The sequence below is a fragment of the Myodes glareolus genome, chromosome 25, assembly GCF_982192425.1.
Source record: "Myodes glareolus chromosome 25, mMyoGla1.1, whole genome shotgun sequence".
Classification (NCBI taxonomy): domain Eukaryota; kingdom Metazoa; phylum Chordata; class Mammalia; order Rodentia; family Cricetidae; genus Myodes; species Myodes glareolus.
The window spans coordinates 39,461,033-39,486,349 of record NC_142050.1 but is presented as its reverse complement, the minus strand read 5'-3'; the positions used below and the strand labels follow the sequence as shown (position 1 = coordinate 39,486,349).

Here is a 25,317-nt window from a genome sequence, read left to right as displayed (position 1 = left end):
ATGAGAGAAAAAAACTAATATCTTAGAGAAGATTAACACATAAAATTGATAAAAATGAACCTAAATAATTGATTACAACCCAAGTAATCAAACTAAGTGTGGGTTGAAGGTTGATTGGTAGTTGAAAATTAACCAGACTAGCTTAATATAAAAGATACAGCTTTAATAAACAGAAGGAAGGAGTACTTACACCAGAGTCCCAACGGTCCAAGAATGCAGGGGCAGAGAGAGGAAGTGGCAAGCACTCTTCAATTTTTATTTGTTTTGTGTGACCCCAGGGGGCACACCCTAAGCAGAATGTGATTGGTGATTGGTGATGTGTTTGGTGTGATTGATGTGATTGGTGATCAGTGAGTATTGAAAAGAATTTCTTAAAAGTTAGAAGTACAAATGCCCATTAAATATTTGAAAACTTCAGTGGTCTTAGTTTTAAATAAAAAGCAAATAAAAGATTCCTTAAAATCCTGGGTTACCTCAGTCAGATTGGTTGTCATCAACAAATAAAAAGTTCTAACACTAATAAGAATTATAGGGGCTATTGTTAAATACTGTTGCTGATAGAATATGAATTAGTACAACCACCATGAGAATCAAGACAGATAGTTCTCAAAAAATTAAAAACAGATCTATCATACAATTGTGCAGTATTACTAATAGGTATATGTTGTGTGATAATTTATTTGTGTTCTGACAAATAACGTTTGCTTGGAGTCAGAGGGCAGACCTAGTTTCTTTCTATGACAATGAGACATGTCTGTTCCTGGCAGTACAAATCTAATTCAGAAAAAATGATGGTCATCAGTAACACTCCATAGGGAATTTACTTTCTTTGCAGCAGAAGGTAGCCACTGGACAATAAACAGTTCTTGCCTCAACTGCTGACAGTATGCTTTCCAAATTGGAAAAGTAGGACACAAAAGAAAGCAACTACCAAAATTTACAAGACATGGTAGGACTGTCATTCAAAATTTACTGTTTTGTTTTTGTCTGCGAGGTCTCTGGCCAGCATATGGTCCTGATCCTATACCAGAAGATCCATCAGAGAGGTGAATGTGTTCCAGACCAGCCAACAGTCGCCCCCCCTCCCGGAAGGGAGCACAGGCACCCCTCAACCCTCTAAACTTTCCAGACATCCAGCAGGGGCTTCACTCCTGGGCAACTGCCTCTCTCTTCTTATCCCATCCCAGCTTGCTCCCAGGCACTCATTCCCTTTGGCGAGGTCATAGGATCCCTTAATTCAGCCTGCTTTGGGGCTGAGGGTCTGGGGACAAAGTGGTGAGTGCAACTATGCATGAGTTCCTTTGTTTCACTGAGCCTGCACACAGCAAGCCCGCCATTTTATCTGCGAGGTCCCTGGTGAGCAAGTGGTCTTGATTCTGTACCAGAAGATCAATCAGACAACACTTGAAGGAAGAAATGAGCAGGTGCCAATGCTAGAATTCCTCCAACAATCTGAAAAACAACATGATAACACCAGAATCCAGCGAACATACAACAGGAAGACTTGAACACCCTAATCCAGAAGAAGTAGAAGAAATAGACATTATGAACGTGATAGAGTCCCTTAAACAGGATGTGAAAAACTCCATTAAAGAAATGATTGAGAAGAATGACAAATCCCTAGGTCCAAATGAGAAGCAGAGGGAGGGAGATCGTGAGTAAGGAAAGCAGAACCAGAGGGAACCTTCATCTGACAATGGAAGGAGATAGAGACGGAGAACCACATTGAAGCTCTGGACTGAGCACCCAAGGTCCAAATGAAGAGCAGAAGGAAGGAGAACATGAAAAAGGAAGTCAGGATCGCGAAGGGTGCATTCACCCAGTGATACTAGGGGACTGAACGAATGAGAGCTCACCAAGGCCAGCTGGACTGGGACTGAAAGAGCATGTGATCAAACCGGATTCTCTGAATGTGGCTGACATGGGGGCTGATTGAGAAGCCATTGACAATGGCACTGGGTCTTGTTTCGTCTGCATGTACTGGCTTTTTGGGATCCTGGTCTGTTTGGATGCTCACCTTCCTGGAACCTGGAGGGAGGGGTAGGAACTTGGATTTCCCACAGGGCAGGAAATCCTGACTGTTCTTGGGAATGGTGAGGGAGGAGGAGAGGGAGTGGGGGGAGCAGAAGGGTATTGGGAGGAGGGGAGGAAGTGGAAATTCTTTAAATAAATAAATAAATAAATAAATAAGGAAAAAAATGAAAAAAAAAATATCTTGGGGTAACTCTAACCGAAGAAGTAAAAGATCCATTTGACAAGCACTTTGAGGCTTTGAAAAAAGAAATTGAAGAGGACGCCAGGAAATGGAAGGATCTCCCATGCTCTTGGATTGGGAGGATCAACATAGTAAAAATGGCAATTCCACGACAGGCAATCTATATATTCAATACAATCCCCATCAAAATCCCAATGAAATTTTTCACAGACATTGAGAAAACAATAATCAACTATATATATGGAAAAACAAAAAAACCCAAGATAGCCAAAACAAGCCTATACAATAAAAGAACTTCTGGAGCCATTACCATCCCTGACTTCAAACTCTATTAAGAGCGACAGTAATGAAAACACCTTGGTATTGGCATAAAAGCAGAGATGTCAACCAATGGAATTGAATAGAAGACAAGGATATTTACCCACAAACCTATGAACACCTGATTTTTTGACAAGGGAACTAAAAATATACATTGGAAGAAAGGAACTATCTTCAACAAATGGTGCTGGCATAACTGGATGTCAACCTGTAGAAGAATGAAAACAGATCCATATCTATCACCATGCACAAAACTCAAATCCAAACGAATTAATGACCTTAATAGCAATCCGACCACACTGAACCTGATAGAAGAGAAAGTGGGAAGTAGTCTGCAACACAGGGGCACAGGAGACCACTTCCTACATATAACCTCAGTAGCACAGACAATAAGGGGAACAATGAATAAATGGGACCTCCTGAAACTGAGAAGCTTCTGTAATACAAAGGACACTGTCATTAAGGCAGAAGACATCCTACTGAATGGGAGAAAATCTTCATTAACCCGGCATCAGACAAAGGTCTGATCTCCAAAATATATAAGAACTCAAGAAAAAAGACTTTAAAATGCTAATTAACCCAACTAAAAAACAAGGCACTGAACTGAACAAAGAATTCTCAACAGAAGAAGTACACAGGGCCAAGAGACACTTAGGGTCATGTTCCACTTGCTTAGCAATAAGGGAAATGCAAATCAAAACAACTTTGAGATACCATCTTACACCTGTCAGAATGACTAAAATCAAAAACATCAATGATAGCCTTTGCAGGAGAGAATGTGGAGTAAGGGGAACACTCATCCATTGCTGGTGGGAATGCAAACTTGTGAAACCACTTTGGAAATCAGTGTGGCAGTTTTTCAGGAAATTTGGAATCAACCTACCTCAGGAAATATACCCATGAGATGCCCAATCATACTACAAAAGCATTTGTTCTACTATGTTCATGGAAAAATTATTTTTTATAACAAGATCTTGGAAATAACCTAGATGCCCCTCAATGGAAGACTGGATAAAGAAAGTGTGGAATATGGATGCATTAGAGTACTAGTCAGCAGTAAAAAACAATGACATCTTGAATTTTGCATGCAAATGAATGGAAATAGAAAATGCTATCCTGAGTGAGATAACCCAGATACAAAAAGATGAATATGGTATGTACTCACTCATTTTTGAACTCTAGCCATAAACTAAGTACATTGAGCCTTTATAGTTTACAAACCCAGAGAAGTCAAATAACAAGGTGAACCCAAATAAAAACATATATAGATCCTCCTGGAAATTGGAAGCAAAAAAGATTGCTGGGCAAAAGTTAGGAGCATGGGGGTGGGGCCACGGGTAGGGTTGAGGTTGAGGGAATGGGAAAGAAGGAAGGGAGAAGGGAAGGACTGTCAAGAGCTTGGGGGAGTGGGAGGGTGGAGATGGAAGAAGGGCAGATACAAGAGCAGGGAAGAAGAAACCTACATTAAGGGATCCATTTTAGGGTTGGAAAGAGACTTGGCTCTAGAGGGGATCCCAGGTGTCCATGGGGATGTCCCCAGCTAGGACCTTGGACAGCAGAGGAGAGGGTGCCTGAACTGTCCTTGCCCCACTATACTACTGATAGTTACCTATCAGTAACTCGAGGTGATACCTCAAATATCACCATAGAATCTTCATTCGACAAGAGAGGGAGATAGAGACAGAGACTCTCATCAGAGCAACAGACTGAGCTCCCAAAGTCCAGTTGAAAGGCAGAAGGAGGGAGAAGACGAGCAAGGAAGTCAGGACCTCGAGGGATAGGTCCATCAACTGAGGCAGTGAGCCTGTTCTAATGGGAGCTCACCAAATCCAGCTGGACGGTGTCTGAATGAGCATTTGGTCAAACCATACTCTCTGTGGCTGACAATGGGGCTGATATAGAAGCCATTGATAAAGGCACTGGGACTTGTTTTTATGGCATGTTCTGGCTTTTTGGGACCCTAGTATATATGGATCCACAGCTCCCTAGGCGTGGATGTAGGGGCGAGGGCCTTGAACTTCCCACAAGGCAGGGTTACCTGTCCTCTCTCAAGCAGAGAGGGAGAGGGAGTATGGGGTGTGGGGGAGCGGGAGGGGGTTGGGAGGAGTGAAGGAAGTGTAAATATTTGAATGGAAAAATAATAATAATAAAAAAGACATGTACAAGGCAGAAGGTGCTTCTCCTTACAGGAGACTATCAAGGCATACACATAGAGATGATGTTAGAACGTTATCAGTAGCTACAATATAAGGGACAGGATATTTATATAGCCTCAGAGTACCTCCCTACAAACTGATTCTTACTTTTAAAGGGAAAGATATTAACTTTACAGCAAAGGAAGTTTATGAACACTAAAATCAAGTCATTAAAACTAGAATCACTAATACTAGAGCAAACCGATTCATGCTTGTGATGGTTAACTTCACTATTGACTAGTGACTGGGTCACAAGGGTACTCAAAGGCTTAACGAGAAGCATATTTTGGGTATGTCCACATGGCATGGGCATCTCCAAGTGAATTAACCTTCTAATTAGTGAGTTGCTTAAAGCATTTTCTTTCCCTATCCTGTTAATGATCTGAAGAAAATAAGACACAATTCAAAACCAAAAAAAAATTACTGTTTCTGATAAAAGTCTGCCCAATATTCTAGGCCTGCAGTCTGAAGATGGATGCCCCAATGTCACAGAGGAACCTTGATGACTTTCCGGGAAGCCAACTGTTTCTGTCATTTCATAATTTTGGAAGTTGTTAGCTCTAAACTTATTTATTCAGGCAATATTTCTTTTTCATGTCTCTGATGGAAGTGAAGAGTAGATAGCTATGGTTATAGTTTTCTCTGTTACCAAAGTCAGAAAAGAAATTCACAAAGGGGATGTAAAGGTATAAGTTTGAAAGACATAAAACAATAGTTTTGGTTGGTCATACAAGTTAGGATAGAAAGTGAAGCAGTACAGCACTTTGGATTCACCAAGATAGGATAGATAATGAAGTATTTTCTCTGAATTTGTCAATCGGCTGGACATTAATATAACTGTTACCTTTATTTATTTCTATATAACTATCTTACTTATACTATATATTTTTTCTACGTTAGTTAAAACCTTTGATTTTATTTATACAAAAGGGGGAAATGTTGAGTGATATTTTGTGCTCAGACAAATAAAGCTTGCTTTGATTCAGAGAGCAGAACTACTCATTTGTTAATCGTGGAGGTCTGGAGGACTATACAGAGAGACAGGAAGTGATAAGAGGGGTGGAAAGAGTAATTGTGCACATTTACCAGAGAATGTTGGGAAACAATTGCTACCTTCCCCAATTCTCTTATCTACCAGGTTTTTACGCCGATATCTGACCCCTGGCTTTTATTGATTAATATTAATTAGATTAACACTTCAGGTATATGCCTGATTAAAGCATAGTCAGCAGGCAATTGAAGTACTTGAATACTTAAAGCTTACTGTGGTAGCATTAATAATAACCAAGGCTTTCATCAATAGGTTAATAAATAAAGTGTGGTGTATGTACACAACAAGTTACTCATTCATAGAAAAGAGTGAAATTTTATCATTTCCAGGAAAATCAGTCAAACTGGAAATCATCATATTACAAAAATAGGTCAGACTCAAGAACACAAATACTCCAATTTTCTCTCTTATTCAGATCTAGATATTTACAGAATGACAGAAAATTATAGTAGGGTCTATTCTGAGGAAGGGTTAACAACAAATAGGGAAAGAAAAAAACTGGGAAAAAGACTCCACAATTTATACATGTGTATGAATATCATCATGGAAACCATTATTTGTAACAGTTAATATATGGTGAGAAGAAGAAAGGAAATTCTCATGATAAAATTGGAGATATTGCTATAGCAAGAAATTTATATACTAATTGTTAACAATAATTTTAAATATTATTTATTATTTTTATATGGGTTTTGATGCATATATGCATGTAAGTCTGTGCACAATATGCTTCCCTAGGACTAGAATAACAGACAGTTTTAAGATGTCATGTAAGTGTTATAAATGGAATCTGAGTCTTCTGGAAGAATTAGTCCAGTCCTAATTTGTGAGCTGTGTCTCCAATCTCCACCCAAAATAGTATGTAGTTTGTATGTATCTCAACTCTACCACATGTTGGTCACATTTGAACATTTCAAATACCTCTACTAAAAGAACATTTCTAAGCAAAGAATAAAGCAAGCAGTGAAATACTTCCAGATATGTGCATCTTAATTCAGTAACATAAGGGAAAGAAACAGTATAATTCATCAAAAAAGAACTAATTCTACAGTAATGACATCCAGTATCTAAGAAAGTGAGATGAAATCCCAGACAGATAACTCAGAAGAATTATTTCAATAATTATAAGTTCAAATAAGATCAGGAAGAAAAGAGGCCTCTGAATGAATATGCAAACAGATGAATAGAGAAAGGAAAAACGATGTAAAACATTAAGACAGAATTTTAAAATTAAGGGATAATTTTAAAAAAGAAAGACAGAAATACTGAAGAAAATCCAACCTGAAATTCTGGAAAGGAATCAAGCATAATCAAATGCAAAGCTCTATGAAAAGTCTCATTAGGGGAATCAATCAAGGAGAGATCAGAATATCTGGGCTTGAAGACAAATTAGAGGAATTAGAAAAATCCAAAATGGACAAAATAAATGAAAGTGGAATGTGAACTCTCACCTGACTTTCTATAAGAAGATAAAACGTAGAGGATACTGGTTATAGATATAGAATATCTATCTAAAGACATAGCAAACACTTTCAAAAGATTCACAATAAGATTTCCCAGAGTTAAGCAAATATTACAAATACCGGATGTATTTAGTTCAGTAAACAGATAAGATGGGAAATGAATCTCACTGCATTATATCAAAAACACTTGATAATACAGAAAACAGAAAGTACATTGAAGGTAGCAATCTAGAAACACCAAATCACATAGAAAGGTGGGCCCATCAGGCTAACAGTAGAATTATCACTTATAACTTTCAAAGACAGAAAGGATCTATTTTGTCTTGAAAGAAAAAAATCTGTGTCATCCAACACTATTAAACCCAGATGATTTATTATAATTGATCCTAGGAGCCCCTAATGGTTTTCAACATTGCTAATGTTGTGGCCCTTTAACACAGTTCCCCACACATAAAATTATTTTTATTGGTACTTTGTAATAGTTATGAGTTGTAAAGTGAATTGCTTTGAAGATAGAGGTTGTCCAACGGGGTCTCACCCTACAGGTTGTGAACTACTGTCCTAGAAGTTGTAGATATAAGAAATAGAAATATACCTCCGTAATATAACCATAAAGAACTTGAAGAGTTCCCATAACTCTTGAGAGGCACTGAGGGAATAAATTACACATATCCAATTTGAAAAAAAAACATTTGGAGAGTTTATTACAGAAATTAGATTTAGGTTTAAGAATAAGAGTTAAAAGAAAGAAGACACTCAAGAAGAAAGTAAGACTTACCCAAACATGGTTATGGACTTCCTGGGTAGCCTGACCTCTAAAGTGGAAAATCCTACTATATCATGGGATGTCTTTTTTTTCTAAGTTACATCCTAAAATAGGCTATAAGTATTATTTACTTTGATTGAGAATTTGGATGATTAGAATAATGAAGACTGTCATGTTTCTAAGAATGTATCTTTAGTTCAGACATAGAATTTGAATTTTAGATTAATTTTCTATTTTTATTTTAAAAATCATTAAATTAGCTATTTCTAGAGACCTTACTAGTTTTTTTGTTTTTTTTTAATTTTATCAAAAAGAAAACAAACTTTTTTCATTATCATGCCAATCTAAGTTCTGACTATCTCCACCTCTCCCATTCCTTTCACAGACACCCTGGCCCCACTCCTCTCCACTTCTTAGAGAAGGTAAGGCACATTGATTTGGGGAAGGTCCAAGGCCATCTATACTATATCTAGGCTGAACAAGGTATACATCCAAAGAGAATAGGTTCCCAAAAGAGCCAGTACAAGCAGTAGGGATAAATCATGGTGCCACTGTCGGTGGTCCCACAGTCTACTCCAGCCATACAACTGTTATCCACATTCAGAGGGACTAGTTTGAACCTATACTGTTTCCTTCCCTGTCTGACTAGAGTTTATAAGCTTACATTACTGTTGAAGGAAGTGCTGCTTGTTGGTTCCTGGCCACCTGGCTAGCTTAGATCCAAAATAATCACACAGAAACTGTATCAATTAAATCACTGCGGGCACATCAGCTCTAACTTATTATTGACTGACTCTTAAATCTTAATTTACCCCATTTCTGTTAATCTGTATAATGCCACAAGGTTCTGGTCTAACAGCAAAGTTTCAGCATGTCTATCTCTGTGGCAGCTACATGGCTACATATAACAAAACAGTTATCAAGCAAAAATTACAGTTACAGCATTTATATCTACTTTATCTTTTATCATAACTATAATAATAGAGAACTATAATTATTCTTCAACTCTATCAAAGACTCCAGAAGGATAAAATATTACCTAAGCAAACAGGAAATTCATTGTAAGAAACTTCCAAAGCTCTAGAAATGACAGAGACATCTCGCTGCCTGGATAGTCACCCAAAATTTTTCTGTACTGTTGGGGCATTCATGTTCAGCCTCCAGGCCCATTGTATCCAGTAGACTTTTCCATGAAGCAGGAAATTTCAAAGACAGGTCTGCCTATATTGGCAGTTTGTCAGCCATTTTTTCTTTGTTCTGCATAATGTCTGGTAGACTCTTTCATGAAGTAGGAACCCCAAAAGACCATGTCACCTTTAGGCAAGTTCAGCAGCCATTGCTCTGTGGGTCTTGCATGTCCAGTTTATGCAACAGTTCAGAAAAGAGCAGTTTCATTCCCAAATGGCTAACTACCTACATAATTAGCCTCTTCGATGCCTATCTTCAGCTTGAAGTAGCTTGTGTTGCCAGGAGCAGAAGTGTCTCACGGTCATGGCAAGTCCTAAGCTATTAAAACATTTTAAATGCCATATTCTAAAATTCTCTGAAAGATTTGAGGAATACCTCTCTAACTGAAATATATCACTATATATCTAGGAAACATAATTGCATTACTACAAGCTTAACTATTAAGGATGATTATCTATTAACCTGTATTTCTTTTTTTTTTTTTTTTTGGTTTTTTGAGACAGGGTTTCTCTGTAGCTTTGGTGCCTGTCCTGGAACTAGCTCTTGTACACCAGGCTGGCCTCGAACTCACAAGATCCGCCCTCCTCTGCCTCCCGAGTGCTGGGATTAAAAGCGTGTGCCACCACCGCCAGGCTATTAACCTGTATTTCTTAATTATACATTTCATTTCTAAATGAGCTACACAAACACAATACCTTAATCAAGAGGATAAATACATACACATATAATAAAATTAATCTTAAAATATCAATAGACAAAGATCCATACCAATACAAATTAATTATATGTATATCATATCCCCTTTTAAATATAAAGAAACATTTTTGAAAATATTTGGCAGTATGGGCATAGTACTGTCCAAACTTTTTCCTACTGTTTATTGGGTGAAGTAACTTCTTGAGGGGTATTCCAGGAAAACTTTCAGGGGTTATTATTACATCAAACCACACCAGTCTGGAAGGAATTCACAAGTTCTCATCCTCTGTGGAAACAAGAGAAGAACCTCTTTTATAAAGTACCATATCCTTATACTCAAATTTAGGAGCCATGGTACCTTTATAATATACATGCTGGTTTAGCTTAGTAGCCCATATAATGAAACCTCTCTGCATTTAGCTCATTTACAGTCAAAAAAATTCAAATATAACACAATAATATACATATTCCCGACTGTGTATAGTTCATCTTTACAGGTCTAATTTTTCTTGAGTCCTTTTAATATATGACTATCTGTATTCTGTTTGTTTAAAACATTAACTTTATTTTATGACTCTCTATACTCTTTTTCTTCTCTCTTCGAAGCCTACATACAGTTATCAAACACTCTGACTCATCTGGAATTGTCTTCATTGCATATATGTAATTGTTTACTGTCCAGGAGCACTTTTTAAAATGCTAAGCACTTCTTAAAACTTAAGCTGTGTTTTTACTAGGGTATATATGGTAGTGCCGCACAGTCCAGCATGTCAGAGCCACTTGTTCTTCTGAGCCTCACATACCGACCCAGTTCCAGGCACACAACCAGTCCACATTCCCATCAAGCAAATGCTCAAAAACCCCATGAAAATGCTTGGTTTCCCAAAAGAGTCAAAGTTTGTGGCAGCAGGATAGCCCATGACCAGGAAGTTGCTGTTTTGAAACCATGTGGATTCTGGTGCTGAATCAGTATGACCTCTCTTAAAGGAGACAAAGAATACCGGCCTTAAGCAAAGCCAATTTGGAAAAAAATGGAGATAACTTTGTTTTCTAGAGTCTAGGATTTCTTTTCAAGCCCTCTCAAGGTTAGAAGTGGATTCTAGTTGGTCACATGGGTGCCAATCTGTTGTAAGGAGGCAGCTTATCTGGTCACCCAAAACCAAAACAAAATAACTACACAGAAACTATATTAATGAAGATGCTGCATGGACCATTAGCTCAAGCTTCTTATTGGCTAACTCTTACATCTTAACTTAACCCATTTCAATTAATCTGTATAGCATCACGAGGATGTGGCCTACCAGCAAAGGTTCAGCAAGTCTATCTCCAGTGGCTCCATAGCATATCTCCAACTCTGCCTTCCTTCTTCCTTGTTATAGGTCACCCCATTCTTTATTCATTAACCAATAAAAGACATAGACAGAAAGGCCTCCCATACCACATTACCTCAGGTAAACTGTTTCAGTGAGTATTCCTAACAAGGTGTTGACCTCTTTGCTAATATTCTCACTCCTTCCACTCTAACTGGACTTTGGGAGCACAAACCAGTGCTCTAATGTGGGCCTCTGCCTCTGTTTCCATTAGTTGCTAGATGAAATTTCTATGGTAATATTTAAGATATTCACTAACCTGACTATAGAACAATTTCAGTTCATACACCCTCTCCTCTATTGCTTAGTGTCTTAGCTGATGTCATCCTTGTGGGTTCTTGGAAATTTCTTCAGAGCAAGGTTTCTTCCTAAACCTCAATCAAGATATCTCTTTTCTTGCCTCATCTCTGTCCTTCCTCCATCTCAACTATCCTTTTCTCTTAAGTATTCCTTGCCCATTTCTCTCTCCCCTCCTCTTCCCATTCCATCCACCCTTCTCCCCCACCCCTATATTCCCAATCATGTTAGGTGATCTTCTCTATTTCAGCCTTCCAGGTAGATCTATATATGTTATTCTTAGTGATAACCTTGTAACTTAGCTTCTCTAGGACCATGAACTATAAGCTCAATATCCTGTGTTTATGCCTAGTGTCTATTTATAACTGAGTACATACTATATTTATCTATTCTGGGTTACCTCACTCAGAATGGTGTTTTCTAGTTACATTTATTTAAATGCAAATTTCAAGATGTCATTTTTGTTACAACTGAGTAGTATTCTAAAGTGTAAATGTGCCACAATTTCTTTATCAGTAGAGGGGCATCTAGTTTGGTTCCAGGTTCTGGCTATTATAAACAATGCTTCTATGAACATAATAGAAAAAATGTCCTTGTAGTATGGTTGAACATCTTTTAGATTTTTGCCCAAGAGTGGTTTGGATTGCTGGATCCAGAGATAGATGGATCCTGGATTTTCTGAGGAACTGCCATATTGATTTCCAACTCGTTGTACAAATTTGCATTCCCAGTAGCAATGGATAAGTGTTCCCCTTACTCCACATCCTCTCCAACAAATCTATCATTGTTATTTTCGATCTTAGCTATTCTGACAGGTGTAAGATGGTATTTCAGAGTTGTCTTAATTTGCATTTCCCTGATGGCTAAGGTATTGCACATTCTTTAACTGTCTTTTGGCCATTTGAAATTCTTCTGATGAAAATTCTCTGTTTAGTTCTGTACCCCATTTTAAATTGATTTATTTAGAATTTTGATGTCTAATTTCCTGGGTTCTGTATATATTTTGGGGATCAGTCCTATGTATTATGTGGGGTTGGTGAAGATCTTTTCCCATTCAGTAGGCTGCCTTTTTGTCTTATAGACTGTATCCTTTGCTTTACAGAAGCTTCTCAGTTTCGGGAGGTCACATGTATTTATTTTGGCTCTCAGTATTTGTGTTACTAGGGTTATATTTAGGGAGTGGTTTCCTGTGTCCATACATTGAAGGCTATTTTCCACTTTGTCTTCGATCAGTTTCAGTGTTGTCAGATTTATATTAAAGGCTTAAATCCACTTGAACTTGACTTTTGTGCATGGGGATAGATATGGATCTATTTTCATTCTTCTACATATTGACAGCCAGTTATGCCAGCACCTTTTGTTGAAGATGCTTTCTTTTCTCCATTGTATAATTTTAGCTTATTTATAAAAAGAATCAGATGTTCATAGGCATGTGGACTTATATCTGGGTCTTTGATTTGATTCCATTATTCAACCTTTCTGTTTTTATAACAATACCAAGCTGTTTTCATTGCTGTAGCTCTGTAATAGAACTTGATGTCAGGAATGGTGATGTCTCTGGAAGTTCCTTTGTTTTACAGAATTGTTTTTACTATCCTTGATTGTTTTGTTTTGTTTTTTTCATATGAAGTTGATTATTGTCCTTTCAGGATTTTTGAATAATTGTGTTGGGATTTTGATTTCATTGTTTTTGGCAGAATTGCCATTTTTATTATGTTGATCTTACCTAGACAAAGGCATGGGAGATCTTTCCATTTTCTGATATCTTATTCAATTTCTTTCTTCAAAGACATAAAGTTCTTGTCATACAGGTCTTTAACTTCTTTGATTAGTGTTACCCCAATATATATTGTCATTGTGTGGTTTTCATTTTGGGGTAAGTGCTAACTCAGAAAAAAGTGTTTGGCAATGTTTCTTCTGTTTCCATTATGTGGAACCCTTTGGAGTATATGTATTAGCTCTTTCTGGAAATTCTTGTAGAATTCTGCATTAAAACCATCTGGCCCTGGGATTCTTTTTTTTTATTAAATTATAAAAGTTTCCATTTCAGCCCCTCCTCCCAACACCCTCCCACTCCCCCCACTCCCTCTCCTCCTCCCTCTCCATCCCCTAGAGCAGTCAGGGTTTCCTGCCCTGTGGGAAGTTCAAGTTCCTCCCCTCTCCCTCCAGGTCCAGGGAAGGTGAGAGTCCAAACAGACTGGAGCACCAAAATCCAGTATATGCAGAGGAAACAAGTCCCAGTGTCATTGTCAATGGCTTTTCAAAAAGGCTCCGGGCCAGCCACATTCAGAGAATCTGGTTGGATCTTGTCCTCGTTCAGTCCCAGTCCAACAGGCCTTGGTGAACTCTTATTATATCAGTCCCCTTGTATCAGTGGGTGCTCGCATCCCTCGCAGTCCTGATTACTTTTTTTATTTTCTTCATCCTTCTACTCCTCATTTGGACCGTGGAGTGCTCAGTTCGGTGTTCCAATATGGGTCTCCATCTGTATTGCCATCCAACGTCGGATGAGGGTTTCCTCTGCCCTTGCCTTCTTTGCTCACGTTCTCTTTTCTTCTGCCTCTCATTTGGACCTAGGGAGTTAGGTCCAGTGTTCCAACGTGGTTCTCCGCCTCCATCTCCATCCATCACCAGATGAGGGTTCTATGGTGACATGCAAAATATTCATCAGTATGGTTGTGGGCCAAGGCCGGTTCAGGGGATTCTTTTGGCTGGGAGGTTTTCGGTGAAAGATTCTATTTCCTTGCAGTTTATAGATCTACTTAAATTATTCACTTGGTCTTGATTTAATTTTGGTATATGATGTCTATCTAAAATATTGTCCATTTCTTTTAGATTTTCCAATTCTGTGCAGTACAGGTCTTTGTCGTATGGCTTAATGATTCTCTGAATTTCCTCAGTGTCTCTCGTTATTATATCCACCTTTTAACATCTGATTTTTTTTTAATTTGGATGCTCTCTCTTCATCTTTTGATTAGTTTGGATAAGGGTTTGTCTATCTTGTTGATTTTCTCAAATACCAGCTCTTTGTGTCATTAATTTTTGTATTATTTTCTTTGTTTCTATTTTGTTGATTTCTGCCCTCAATTTGATTATTTCCTGTCTTCTACTCCTGGGTGAATCAGCTTCTTTATGTTCCAGAACTTTCAGGTGTTCTGTTAAGTCACTAATGTGAGCTTTCTCCATTTTCTTTATGTGAGCATTTAGTGCTATGATCTTTCCCCTTATCACTGCTTTCATACTTTCCCATAGGTTTGTGTAGATTGCATATTTTACCTTAATTGTGAAGAGAAACTTACTATGCTGTGGGAGTATCTTCTGCTGCTTCAACCAATAGTCGCTGAAGCACGAGCCCACGGTGCTGCAGGAGGGCCTTCCACTCTGTCAGCCAATAGCCGCTGAAATACCAGCCCACTGGGGCGTGGTATATTTCTCTTTTAAAAAGAGCCACAGATCTCAGCTCGGGCCCTCTTGGTTCCGGCACTTGGTCCCGGCTCCTGCTCCCGGCTCCTGCTCCCAGCTCCTGCTCAAGCGACTAGGCTCCCTTCCTGACGGTTTATGGTGTATGTAAGTTTTATCCCCCCAAATAAACAACCCCTTAAAGCATAACTGGTGTGGGATTGATTCACCGTTATTTGGCGCCCAGCGTTTGGTTTAAGAACCCCCCCACCCCCCCACCCTCAGCTCGACCTCTGGCTTGGCTACCTGCCACCAGCTCGGTTTGACCAGCTCGGCTTGGCACGAGCCCTCCCTCAGCCTTAACCTCCATGCCTCCCAGGATACACAGGTTCGGACATTTTCTGCCGGCCTACTTTGCCCTGTTCTGCACGGATTTTTAAATTTTTCCTTGCAACGTGAGTCAAAGAGCTCACAGCGCAAGCTCCCATTGAAGTTCCAGCAAGCTGTTTGAAACCCCTGCCATCCGCCATAACTGATTGGGAGTGCTGCAAGCAGCTTGACCCTTAATCCCAGCACAGGGACACGGGGCCCAAAGCACTAGGCCTCATTAGCAACAATGCAGTGGCTGTGTCACGACCCTCTGCATCAGGTTGAATAGAGCGGCAGGGCAGGAGAGCCTGGCCAGGGTAGGCCAGGCTGCCTTGTTTATTGGCCACTAGAAGCTCTCTGACCTTTTGTGACCTGTGAATTTAACCTCTAGATTTGAGTGTATGTATTCTAGAGTTTACTTCCTGATTCGACGCCATTGCCACGTGGATTCAGGTGCGCCCCACCTCCTACTGGCAGACAACAGTCATTACAGGTAAGATTTTTCTTTTTGGTTGAAAATAAATAAATAAATACATACATACAAGTACAATTTCTTTTCATTGAAAATGTCAGAAAATATTACTATACAAAAGTTCAATGGTTTTTTTTTAATTGCGCTATGGAGGATATTCTGAAGGATGTCTCTGATATTCCTCTTACTTTGTTATTCCTGGAATCTGTCACTTTTTTGGTGCTTGGCTATTTTATAAGAAAGATACAGTCCTTAAAGACTGAATCTACAATGCTGAGGGCAGAGATTAAAACCTTAAGAACAATTCAGACTGATACCAACCTCTTCAAAAAAGAGTTTGGAGTTCTCAAGGAGGAGACTAGATCTTTGTCTGATATGACTCAGTCGACTGACCAAAATATCAAGAAGGTACAGTCTGATATTGCTTCTTTAGAAGGGAGCTTCACTGCTCTGGAGGAAGGGACAACCAAAATGACTTGTAACCTCCAGTCCATGACTGTAAGTGCTGAAACATTAGCTGAGAGGATTATAACCATTGAATGTGAAAATCGGACTTTATCAAAAGGGTATGATAGATTAATTGACAGGATTTCCATACAAGAAGGCACAGTACATGCCATGAGGATTGTGTCCAAGGAGGAAATGGTGTCTCTGACGGACAAGCTCCATGCCTTAGAATCGTTAATGAAGGCTTTGGAGCATAATACTGGACAGGAGATTCAGGACTTACAGAAGGCAATGGTAAGCAGATTTAATAAGATTGAGGAAATCATAGACTCTGATGAACAGGAGCAAAAGGTAGAAAGGCAACATTCACCTCAAAAAACTCTCAGTCTACAAAGAGTTATACCTGCCTTTCCAGTAATAACATCAGAAAAGATAACCCGCTCCAAAAACACTAAGGTCATTAAAGAACATACATGGGAGCCTATACATATGAATGATCTGAAAGAATTTAAACAAGCAAGTGTGAATTATGGACTACATTTACCCTTTGTTAGGGAGATGTTAAAATCCTGGGCTCTGAGCAGCAGGGCCACCCCTCACGATTAGAACCAGCTCATGTCAGCTGTCCTCGAGAATGGACCTTTAAGGCATTTCAAATGCCTATTCAAACAAGAGGCCAGACTTTTACAACAACAAGAATCAGCGAAAGGAATTGAGGTTTCTCTAGATCAAATTCTAGGGGAAGGACTTTACTCTGATCCTCAGGAACAAGCTCTTTATGATGAAAACATTTTATCCAGCTCTAAGGGCCTGGGACAGGGTTCAAGACTCAGGTCAGAGAGTTGAATCATATATCAGGGTAAAACAGGGTCAGAGAGAACCCTTTAGTGACTTTTTACAAAGACTAACTAAGGCTGTACAAATAGGGAAACCTGATCCAGAAGCAAGAAATATAGTAATTGAGTCTTTGGCTTATGAGAATGCCAATGTAGAATGCAAAAGGATCCTGGGGCCTTTAAAGATCAGATCAGTGCCTTTGGATGAATGGGTTTTACATACAATGAATGTTGATACATTTGATTATGGCAATGAAACATGGGTGGAAGAAGCAATTTCCAAAGGTAAAAGGAGACATCAGATTACAAAATGCTTTCATTGTGGCAAAATGGGACACATGAAAAGGGACTGCAAACAATGGAATTCCAGGAATAATGCCTCTTCTAGGAATAGCAGGAATAGGAGGACTCAGCCTTCAGGTTTATGTAGGAGATGTGGAAAGGGCAGGCATTGGACAAATGAGTGTAGGTCAACAAGAGATAAACAGGGCAACCCATTGCCATCGGGAAACTCAATAGGGGGCCTCTTGAAGGCCCCCATGGCAAATGTGGTCCAGTCATTTCCGATCACTGGAGAGAACATGCCTCTTCAGGGAAATTAGAATGCCCCATGCCTGCTGTTAAAAGCAATAACGACCTGAAGGATGAGTTAAATGTGGTGAATGAATCAAGAAATCTAAGAGGACAAAGTAAATGAATATTCTGGCAGACTTCTATAAATGAACAAAGACCGCAGCTAAGAGTGTGTGTAAATGGCAAATTTATTACTGGCTTACTGGACACAGGTGCGGATGTAAGTATCATTACTCCAGAATCTTGGCATCTGCATTGGCCTCTTCAGGAGGTAGATATTCAGTTCTTAGGAATTGGAACCCTATCTCGAGTAAGACAAAGCATGAGATGGGTTAATTGTATAGGTCCAGACGGACAAATAGGAAAACTAAGGCCATATGTAGCAAATATTGCAGTGAATTTATGGGGACGTGACCTATTGCAGCAATGGAATACCCAAATTAAAATTCCTGCTGCTTCCAGAGCCTATATTTCTAAGGACAATATTACAAGATATTACAGATGGCAGACACCAGCCATTAGAGCTATACAAGAACACAACACAATTGATGGCCCTTCAGAGGTACCAACAGCCATGCCTCTACAATGGTTGACTGAGAAACCAATATGGACTAAACAGTGGCCTTTAGCTGAGGAAAAGTTACAGGCTTTAGAACAGCTGGTACAAGAGCAATTAGATGCTGGACATATAGAAGAATCTACCAGCCTTTGGAACTCTCCTGTATTTGTTGTTAAGAAAAAATCTGGTAAATGGAGAATGGTGACAGATCTTAGAGCTATCAACAAGGTTATTCAACCTATGGGCCCCCTGCAATCTGGAATTTCTCTGCCTTCCTGTTACCAAAGGGATGGCCTCTTATAGTTATTGATCTGAAAGATTGTTTCTTCACTATACCATTACAAGAAAAAGATAGAGAAAAGCTTGCCTTCACAGTGCCTACCTATAATAACTCTCAGCCTGCAAGGAGGCACCAGTGGACCGTCCTCCCACAGGGAATGTTAAACTCTCCCACCCTGTGCCAATATTTTGTAAACCAACCATTGAAAATTATACGCAAACAATTTCCTAAGTCCATAAGATACCACTATATGGATAATATCCTGATATCTGATGAAAACAAAGACACCTTACAAAGGCTGTTTGAAGAAGTAAAAATAGTATTACCTAAATGGGGATTGCAAATTGCTCCTGAAAAAATTCAGAGAGGAGATTCTGTTAATTATTTAGGTTATAAAATAGGTTTACAAAGAATTAAGTCTCAAAAGGCACAAATCAGGAGAGACCGCTTACAAACTCTTAATGACTTTCAAAGATTATTAGGAGACATTTCCAGTCTACAGATCCTGATACAAACAAAGGCATACAAACATTTGAAATAAATATAATCAAAGAAAAAGAGGCTGTGCATTTTAGAATAGTGAGCCATGTGAGAGGCCTGAGGGAGGGTGTTTGGGAGAGGCTAGAGGAGAAAAGGGAGACCAAAGTGATAGAGGTCTTTTTTAAATTAAAAACACTTTTGAAAAAAATGTAGATGTGCAAATAAGGCTGGACAGGTATAAAGAATGAAAATAGTAACCGGTAGCATACATAGAGGCAACTCAGAGGAAATGAACCCTGCCTCCTTACTGATCTCAATTTTTTTTATTTCTGTGTAATTTCAATATAATTTTATTTCTAATAATCTTTATTAGACTCAGGCATAGTGGTTCACACTGACAGTTCAAAGGCCTGAGAATTGAAGTAATATGTTGTCTCAAAAAGAAAAAAAAATGATGCTATTTTACATTGTAATGTAGCATGTAAATGATCGAGCTTTATCAAGGTTATATCTAGTGATAAAGACACAAAAGCAAGTGATACTTTGACTGTGTTTTGCCTGAGTTGAGATTCTTTGCCATGATGTTTCACAGCACCTAGGCAGACAATGCGCAGGTTACACAAAGATCTCATGGTTAGCAGAGTTGCTACAGGAGCGAATGCAAAGCAGGGCAGTGGGCACAATGAAGAAGAGACAATCCCCAGATTCATCATCTGCTTGGAGAAGGGTGCTGTATGACAATGCCCTCTGTGCATTTGTTGTCTAGCTTTGTCACTCTAACAATCACTCTATAGGGAGAGAAACCTAAGTGTGGGAATGTCCATATAGAGCTCAGACTACGGCATAGATAGTCTCTTATCATGGATAAGTGGAAGTAATGTTACAGGCACATGAGGAATATAGGTATGGGAAACCTATTCCTTTGGGCCCTGAACAAGTCCAACATGTTTCCTGCGAGGAAAAAAATGATTCCACAATAATCAATGTATGTAAGAATCTTAGCCTCTATGATGATAAATGAGTATGTTAACACCTTCAGAACCCATTGCACTCAAATATGTTCGTGAAAGTGTACATTCAAAAACCACACATAAATGTAAAAGAAAATTAAGATATATTTATCATCTATATTCTGATATATGACTTTCTAAAAGAAAACCAAAACCTCTGTTTCTTCTACTATTTAATGTTAGGTTTTATTTCAACTGCTGTTGACCTACAATTCCACGCAACAATTTCAGAGATGTAGTATGCTCTCTATATCTCAAGGATAGATAAAGATACCATCAAATGGGTATGTATTTCTCATAAACAAGAGTGTAAAGTGACACAGAAAGTAAGGAATTCAGTTTATTGACATAGTGATTTCAGAGGGATGAAAGATTCTTAGTTGGCAGCAATGGTACTCTGAATCCAGTTAACATAGTTGCAGACCTTGGTGTACACACCAGGGAGATTCTTCTGGGCACAGCCATAACCCCAGGAGACAATGCCCTGGAGCTGTCCATTGCAGACCACAGGGCCACCAGAGTCACCCTAGGATAGAGGAATAAAGTGTTTAACGAAGAGGCATGTGAAAAAAACACATTTACTCTGACCCTGAAAATACAATTCTAGCCTCCCTGGATCTCCATTTTTTCTACAAACCCCTATTCTCGCTAATCTGTTGAAATAACATCCAAAATAAACCTCTTCCTTTTTCTGTGGAACCATGAGAGAAATCTTTTCGACCCACACACTTGGTCAATCCACTCCCTCTCCCGAGAAAACAAGATATTTATATGAGAAGGGATTCAATTACCTGGCAGGAATCTTTGCCTCCCTCCAGGTAGCCAACACAAATCATGTTACTGGTTATCTGTCCAGGGTAGGCGGATTGACAGGCAGACTGAGTCAGAATTGGGGCATTCAGGCACTGGAGCAGGTCTGGGTTGTTCACTTTGAAGAAAGGAGAAGAAAGAAATGTGATCTAAAACAGGCTAGGAATCAATATTTCGGTGTTGTCCAGTATGTGACCCCTGAAGCTGCCATTGAAGAGGCACTAGAGTCACCCTGGGATACACTGTCATAGAGGATTTTTGTGCTTTCTTCAAGATATTAAGAATAGTCATTATTGATGTCTTTCTTGGAACTGATTGTCATTCATTCTACAATTCTCCTGTTTACATTTTGGAAACAGATCATACCGTAGGTCAATGCCTCTTGTGACCATCTTAGAACCTTGTATTTTGGGGTACTGCAATGCATTTATGGCCTAGAAACCAATCATTTATGTGTAGAATCTGGCTTAGTTCTCAAAAGATGTGGATGAAGTACTCACCACCAGAGCTCAAGGTGTTGCCCCAGCCAGAGATGAGGCACTGAGTGCCAGCAGCTGCGCAGGAGGTGGGTAGAGCTACAGTGGCCACTTTGGCATTGAGGGTCACAGGGGAAGCAAGCTTGATCAGCATGATGTCATTGTTCAGGGTTGATGAACTGAAGCTGGGATGCTTGATGATCTTGGAGGCAGTGACATACTGCTCAGTGCCTTCCGCGACATTGATGTTGTGTTCTCCCAGTCTCACTTGGATGCGGCTGTTGGAAAGAAAAGACATGGCAGAAAATTCCTATCCATTACCTCAGATACTCCAGGTCATGTAATTGTTTTAGCTGGATATATCTAAAGATGGGATGAGGCCTGGTTTAATGCTACAAAAGTAGCCGATGTGTTATGTGGAAGCACCATCTTGAGACCCAAATTTCTTTCTATTTTAAGGACAAGTAATATGAGCAGATGGAGACTGCTCACCAACCTACTGTTTCCCAATGGATGCAAATCATTCAGCAAAATGGTTTAATTCTCAGCAGCAGATAAACGTGCCTTTATTCCTTCACTCAGGGGCAGAGGCACAAAGATCTCTGAGACCAAGGCCAGCCTGGACTAGAGTGAGTTCTAAGACAGTCAGAGCTACACAGAGAAACCCTGTCTCAATAAAAACAACAAACAAAAAGAATAACTTGAACCGTGCAACTATGGCACCGCAGAACTTGCTTTGAATTTTAGCCATCTGGGTGTATTTCTGAACTTTCTGAAGTAGAATCTTGATTATCCAGATGCATTTTCTGGTAAGAAACCATATTTTAATGAATCTAATACCCAGTTATCTCTATATAATTAAATGAGTTTAAATAGGCAGTTTGAGCTCATGGCCTGAGCTGTCACTGTGTCTTCTAAATATGTCCTCGGTTTGAGGACGACAAGGAGACAAGTGTAGTATTAGGATTCCAGCTGTCACTTCGCTATTTCTTCAGTTGGCCCCTCTGTCCGTGACCACTATCCCTAATCACAGCTTCAGCCTCTCCCATTTATAAGATGAAGATTTTACCCCATGATTGTACAAGCCTCCAATCACCCATTTAGAAACATTGTGCTTAAAAACCAAAACTGCATGTTGCTGCTCAACATAATTTATAGAAGCTATGCCATCATAGAGACTACATATGAAAACATTGATGGTCAAGACTGTAGTAGCATCACAGAAATGTAGTTGATGTTGATACCCAGTTAGATGTTTCAGCTAAAAGATCAATTTTTATGATCTATCAAGAAAGTTCTGTCCACTTCCGTAATGAGAATGGATATATTAGATCTCCTTTATAATTCAAAAAAGCTTGCTGATTGTCCAAACTCAGAAAACTCTATTTATTTCCCTGCTACAGGACCCAGTGTAACTAAGTGAAGTCTTTGAGTGACTTCATGTTAGTTCTATTATCCCTAAAATTAACTTTTCTTTCCTTTGTTATTTTTATCACTGGTTGGCTTTGAAAGGTTCAGGGTTGTAAAGGGCTTAATATTCATTGACCTTATTCTCTACAAACTCATGAAAGAAGTTGTAGTCAATAATCTCTCTTCTAAGACTCTGCCTTTCATCTAAATACCTCAGTTGATACCTGATCTAATCCCATTCCTTTGGCAATGTCACATGTGTTCTGTAAAGAAAGAGTCCATCACTTACGACTTGTAGCAATGAGCAGCAGACACCACCCATTGGCTATTAATGAGGGAGCCTCCACAGAAGTGGTAGCCAGAGTTCAGAGACACCTGGTAGGGGACAGAATTCGCCTGGCAGGTATATCCTCCAACAATCTTATCATCATCGTCGACAGGGAAAGCAACTTGAGTAGAAAAGAAGAGAGCAGACAATTCATCAAGATACTGGAAATTGCAGTCCTCAGTCCTGTGTAAACCTTAAGTTAATTAGGAATCCTTATTTATTACAGTAACTAAAGGCAAAAGGCAACAGTAGACCTATGGTGTCTTCTAATAGTTCATAATACAGAGGACTGTCCATAATACAATAGAAAGATTCTCTGTAAGTGACAGTGTTCTGATGGGATACAAAGGACAGGGCAAGGGATGACCTCAGACTGCAGGAATAGGCACAGGGATTGTTGTCTGATCCACTGCTTGCTTTAATCTCTTGTTTATAATTCCTTGATATCCTGTGTCTAACACATCTTAAGGGGATTCAGATAGTTGAAACTATCTTGGAAAATATCTTTGGTATGTAGATCTCAATATATCTAAGTGTTTTTACAGCTCAGTCTATATATTAAGGTCGTATGTAGGATATAGGGATAGAATGCTATTAACCAATCTCATTGATTTTTAACCTTGATTTCATGTTTATGAATTTTAATATCATTTCTACATTTAATATGTATTAATAAAGCATAACACATAATAAATTATGATATATATACATATATATATCAGAAATGTACTTCCTATTACAAAGTTGCTGCTCTAGACAAATAAGTTTAGTACTTTAAGACATTAATCTCCAACAGAATGAAGTTTTCAACTTCTGAATTGGAGCATTTATTTTTAAATATATTCGTGGCTGAGCTATCCCCAAACTGTTTGACCCAAACCAGAGTTCTTATGGTTCATTTCATTAAACCTCCTCATGTGTTTCATTTCTAGCCATTGGGATACCATAGTAAACAATAGTAGAGAGGGTAATAAAGATGAAGCTTGCAAAGAAACAAGAAAATACAGATGCAGAGCTGCTATAGGAAGCCAGGGGACATTAGAATACAGATAAAAGAAAACAGCATCTGTAATAGTGGGATTCATGGCCTCTAGGAGAAGGAAGAGTAAGACCTGGGTTAAGGCATGGAACTCACCAGCAGCTCCCACAAGGGCCAGGAAGAGGAGTGCACTCATCGTGGCAGAAGGTAGTAGGTGCTTGGGGAGAGCCCGCATTTATACTCTGCTGGAGGGAGAAGGAGTTACAGAGGGGAGGTGCCCCACTGCCCCTTCCCAAGCACACCTGTGAGTTTCCCCTTCCTAGGTCATGCATTATCTCTGCTTTATTTGTCCATTCTGTGCGTAGGCGAGGAACATGTGATAAGGAAACTTTTCTTCTTGGTCAGGAGAACAGCTGATTCTTGAAAGGAAGCCAGGATGCGAAAACAGTAAAACCACAGACTATCTACATAGCTGGGTCTTCCTAGGCTCATATAAAGATATTAGATGGTAGAGCACAATTATGGTCCTTAGACATACCCAGACTTCAAAGAAACTTAATTTCAGGAAGACCTGGTATTGGTAGTTAAGTGAGTATTTAGAGATCTAGGGCCCTATGAGAAGAATTACTTTGTTGCTGTATCTAATAAATATGAGCTGAAGAGACTTATCTCCGGAATAATCTATTTATAGAAAGGTCAGGTGATCAGAATTAGAGAATGACTTCATGACAAATGGATGAGTGGACTTGCTCAAAACTATTGCCTTTCAGCTGACTAACCATTGTAACAAGGCCTATACCGAGCAGTTGATTTGAAGTATGAGGGATAACGTGTAAGTATGAGCTTCCTCAGTGTATCCCAAAGATAGACCAATACCACAATCTCCATTCTTCTGTGTCATGACCTTTGACTCTCGCTGTTTATGCTTTCATTGATTCAGTTTGAGTTTTTTTCATGGTTGTATTAGCAATCTGCCAAAAAATAATACTTCCCTGTCATCTAGAACTAGGCAGTTTGAAATAGAAATCTTTCTCCAAATGAGGTATGAGAAAAGCCTTGTACAATGGTCAGTCTGACTTCTGTTCAAAATAAATTTTCATCTAGAAGATCCTTGAATGAGTTCTTTAAAAAAAACACCAAATACCAGCCTTGAAATTTATTGAGAACTATCCTGTCAGAAAAAGTGCATTGAAAAAATTGCTATGTCATATTATATCTAATTTATCATACAACTTGAGGACCCTGTTGTAGGATCTATTTCTTTTCTAATTGGTCCAATGTCAGTGTTGAGGGACAAGAACAAACAAATTTCATGACTAAATTCTCTAAA

The 25,317-nt window shown here is 39.0% G+C and overlaps 1 protein-coding gene across 1 annotated transcript; it reads right to left on the bottom strand.

Annotated features, from left to right (window-relative positions):
• Positions 1 to 20,311: 20,311 nt before the first annotated feature.
• LOC148117895 (trypsin-4-like) lies at positions 20,312 to 24,300 on the bottom strand. Its single transcript, XM_087901879.1, has 5 exons — positions 24,144 to 24,300; positions 22,970 to 23,129; positions 21,295 to 21,548; positions 20,776 to 20,912; positions 20,312 to 20,510 (listed from the first exon to the last, which is right to left on the bottom strand). The coding sequence occupies exons 1-5, from the start codon at positions 24,220 to 24,222 to the stop codon at positions 20,361 to 20,363; spliced, it is 780 nt and encodes a 259-aa protein (XP_087758005.1). The 5' UTR covers positions 24,223 to 24,300; the 3' UTR covers positions 20,312 to 20,360.
• Positions 24,301 to 25,317: the final 1,017 nt, after the last annotated feature.